General features: G+C 47.5%; 1 protein-coding gene across 1 annotated transcript; it reads right to left on the bottom strand.

Moving 5' to 3' along the window:
* Positions 1-354: 354 nt before the first annotated feature.
* Positions 355-2,871, bottom strand: LOC102493497 (uncharacterized). Its single transcript, XM_014587275.1, is given in 3 exon segments — positions 355-2,538; positions 2,540-2,620; positions 2,623-2,871. Coding segments are annotated over 3 exon segments (2,514 nt in total).
* Positions 2,872-3,398: the final 527 nt, after the last annotated feature.

Below are 3,398 nucleotides of genomic sequence, written 5' to 3'. Positions count from 1 at the left end.
TAAGGTCTCTTTTAGAGTTCTATTCATTCTCTCTACTTGTCCTGAACTCTGGGGATGGTATGCACAATGTAATTTCCAATCTGTCCCCAACACTGAGGCTAAACCTTGAATTACCTTGGATCCAAAAGCTGGTCCGTTATCCAACCCAATCATAGTGGGGAATCCATACCTGGGTAAGATATCTTTGAGGATTTTTTTAGCCATGACTTGGGCTGTTTCATATTTGGAAGAAAATGCTTCTGCCCAACCCGAAAAGGTGTCTATGAAGACCAGTAAGTATTTGTAACCATATTTAGCAGGTTTTACCTCTGTAAAGTCTACTTCCCAATATGCGCCAGGCTTGTTCCCTCTGATTCATGAGCCAGGCTGTCTCTGGGGTTTGGAAATGTTGGTCAACCAACAGGCATTGCAGTGGTGCACAATAGTTTTAGTCGTTGAGTTGGTGCCTTTTATGAGAATGTGAGCATGTTGAAGGAGTTCTTGCATCTTTCTAGTGCCCATGTGGGTTCGGTGGATTTTAGATAAGATTTGGTCACTGAGGGCCTCTGGGAGGATCACTTTATTATCTTGAGACTTCCACCATCTGTGGAGATTGTAGGCTGAGGGCAGGCCCTTTATCCATGTAAGGTCTTCCAGTGTATACTGGGGTTGGTCAGGGAGGACTAGGCCACCAGGGTCTGGTGTCTGGGCCACAAAAACTATTACTTTTAGGGCTACATCCCTGGCCATGTAGTTGGCCAGGTTATTACCCCTGGTGACTGGGGAATTGCCCTTTTGGTGACCAGGACAATGAATGATGGCCAGCTTTTTGGGGAACCAAATGGCAGCCAACAGTGCCAAGATTTCGGTCTTGGTTTTTATAGTTTTTCCTTCTGCAGTCAAGAGGCCTCGTTCCTGGTATATGGCCCTGTGTATGTGAGTGGTTGCAAAGGCATAGCGACTGTTGGTGTATGAATTGACCTTTTTGTCTTTGCCCAGGGTTAAAGCTTTGGTTAAGGCTATCAGTTCAACCTTCTGGGCTGATGACCCCACTGGTAGAGGCTCTGCCCATAAAATCTCCCGCTCTGACACCACTGATGCCCCCACATACCTCAGTCCCTTCAACACAAAACTGCTCCCATCCAGACACCAGGTCATTTCTGCATCTGGCAAGGACTGATCTCTCAAGTCAGGTCGGCCTCCATGAACCTGTGTGAGGATTTCAGTGTAGTTGTGGAGGGGAGTGTCAAGGGCTGGATCTGGCAGCAAGGTCGCAGGGTTTAGTAAGAGACACTGATAATGAACAAGGTGGGCATTGCTTCGCCATTGTTTGGGGGGCTGCCAAATAATTCCCTCAATTGCGTGAAGGGTAGAGAGGTAAAGTTCTTGCCCTAAGGTCAATTTATTAGCGTCCTTGATCATAAGGGTGGTGGCTGCAATTATTCAGAGACAGGGAAGCCAACCTGCTGCAACAGAATCTAATTTTTTTAAAAAAAGATAGGCTACAGGCCTTTTCCAGGGTTCTAAGGGTTGGACTAGGACTCCATTTGCAATAATCTTATTTTCACCCGCAAACAAGTGGAATGGTTTAGTTACATTGGGCAAACCAAGGGCTGGTGTCAAGAAGAAAGCAGTTTTGATTTGGTTAAAAGATTGTTCCATTCGCTTTGTCCAGACGAATGTGCCCTGGCTTTCTTTGGTCGCTTCATAGAGGGGCATAGCCAATTCCACAAACCCAGGAATCCATAACCGGCCAAAGCCCACAGATCCCAGGAATTCTGTCACCTGTTTTGGAGAGGAAGGCCTAGGGATTTTTAGCACGGTCTCCTTCCTGGCAGCAGTCAGCCAGCACTGTCTGCCTTCAAGCTCGTACCCCAGGTATCTTACCTTTAGCTGACAAATTTGGGCCTTTTTGGCTGAGGCCTTGTATCCAAGGCTTCTAAGGGTGTTGAGCAGAGCACAAGTGCCCTGTAGATAGTCCTGCTGGGTTTTGGCTGCTACTAGCAGGTTGTCTATGTACTGTAACAATACAATTTCAGGGTGCATGGCTCGAAACTCACCCAAATCTTCACGCAAGGCTTCATCGAAGATAGTAGGCGAGTTTTTGAAGCCCTGAGGCAAGCATTTCCAAGTTAATTGTCCATTGAATCCACGCTCGGGGTCTGACCACTTGAAGGTGAAGAATTCTTGGCTCTTAGGTGCTAGAGGAAGGCTAAAGGAGGCATCTTTTAGGTCTAGGACAGTGCACCAATGATGAGTTGGAAGCACAGAGCTAAAGAGAGTATATGGGTTGGGCACTGTTGGGTGAAAGTCTATTACTCTCTTATTGACTTCTCTCAAGTCCTGCACAGGTTGATAATCATTGGAGTGAGGCTTTTTAACAGGCAGGAGTGGCATTTTCCAAGGTGACTGGCAAGGCCCCAATGTTCCCTGCTCCAGCAGCCAGCAAATATGAGGGATGATGCCAGCTCGGGCCTCTAGGGACATGGGATATTGGCACACTCGGACTGGGTCTGCCCCTGGTTTAAGTTCTATGAATACTGATGACTGATGTGCATCCAATACCACCTCCCCCAGTTTCCGCCCATGTGCTGGGGAATTCAGCCAGCCATTGTGCCATGTCCGGTATGGGGGGGGGGTCTCTTGTGGGAGCTGGTGCAGTCGGTACTCATCTTCCAAGCTGACAGTGAGGACACGTATAGGGTGTCCAGACTTACTGAGGACTTTAGCACCCCCTGGATCTAAGTGAATTTGGGCACCCAGTTTTGTTAATAAGTCTCTGCCCAACAATGGATAGGGGCACTCAGGAATCACCATGAATGAGTGGGATACCTTGCCTTCTCCAAGGTCCACCGTTCTCTTAGTGGTCCAGAAATACTTACTTGCTTTCATTGCTCCCTGGACCCAGACAGTTTTGGTAGATAATGTGCCAAAAGGTTGTAGGAGCAACTGAGTTTTGAGTACCAGTGTCCACTAGGAAGTTGATGGGGGTCCCTTCCACTCTGAGAGTTACCCTGGGTTTGGGGAGGGGTGCTGAACCTGGTTCCCCCATTCACTATGATCATCCAGAGTCAAGACAGGTGTATTGGAGAGAGGCTTGTCCTTCTGTTTTGGACAGTCCCTTGACCAGTGGCCCTCCTTTTGCAGTAGGTGCACTGATTTCTCCTGAGGCAGGGGTGGCCATTTTTATTAGGCCCATTAGTATTTCCCTCCTGGACCAGCTCTTTTAGGCACCTTTGTTTCTTTCTCTGGTCTCCTGCCATGGAGGCCAACAAGATTTTTGCTAAATTCTGAGTTTGGCTGTCATTGGCTTTGGCCTGTTTTTTCTTTGGGGGTTTCCCAATTATTGTAAACTTTTTCAGCCACTGCAATTAAATCTTTTTTTTTTTTTTGAGAGGTTTTCACTATAGGGTGCATGC

Source organism: Tupaia chinensis, unplaced genomic scaffold (assembly GCF_000334495.1).
Source record: "Tupaia chinensis unplaced genomic scaffold, TupChi_1.0 Scaffold000201_1, whole genome shotgun sequence".
Taxonomy (NCBI): domain Eukaryota; kingdom Metazoa; phylum Chordata; class Mammalia; order Scandentia; family Tupaiidae; genus Tupaia; species Tupaia belangeri.
Note: the sequence above shows the minus strand (reverse complement) of the source record. Positions and strands in the feature narration are given on the sequence as shown.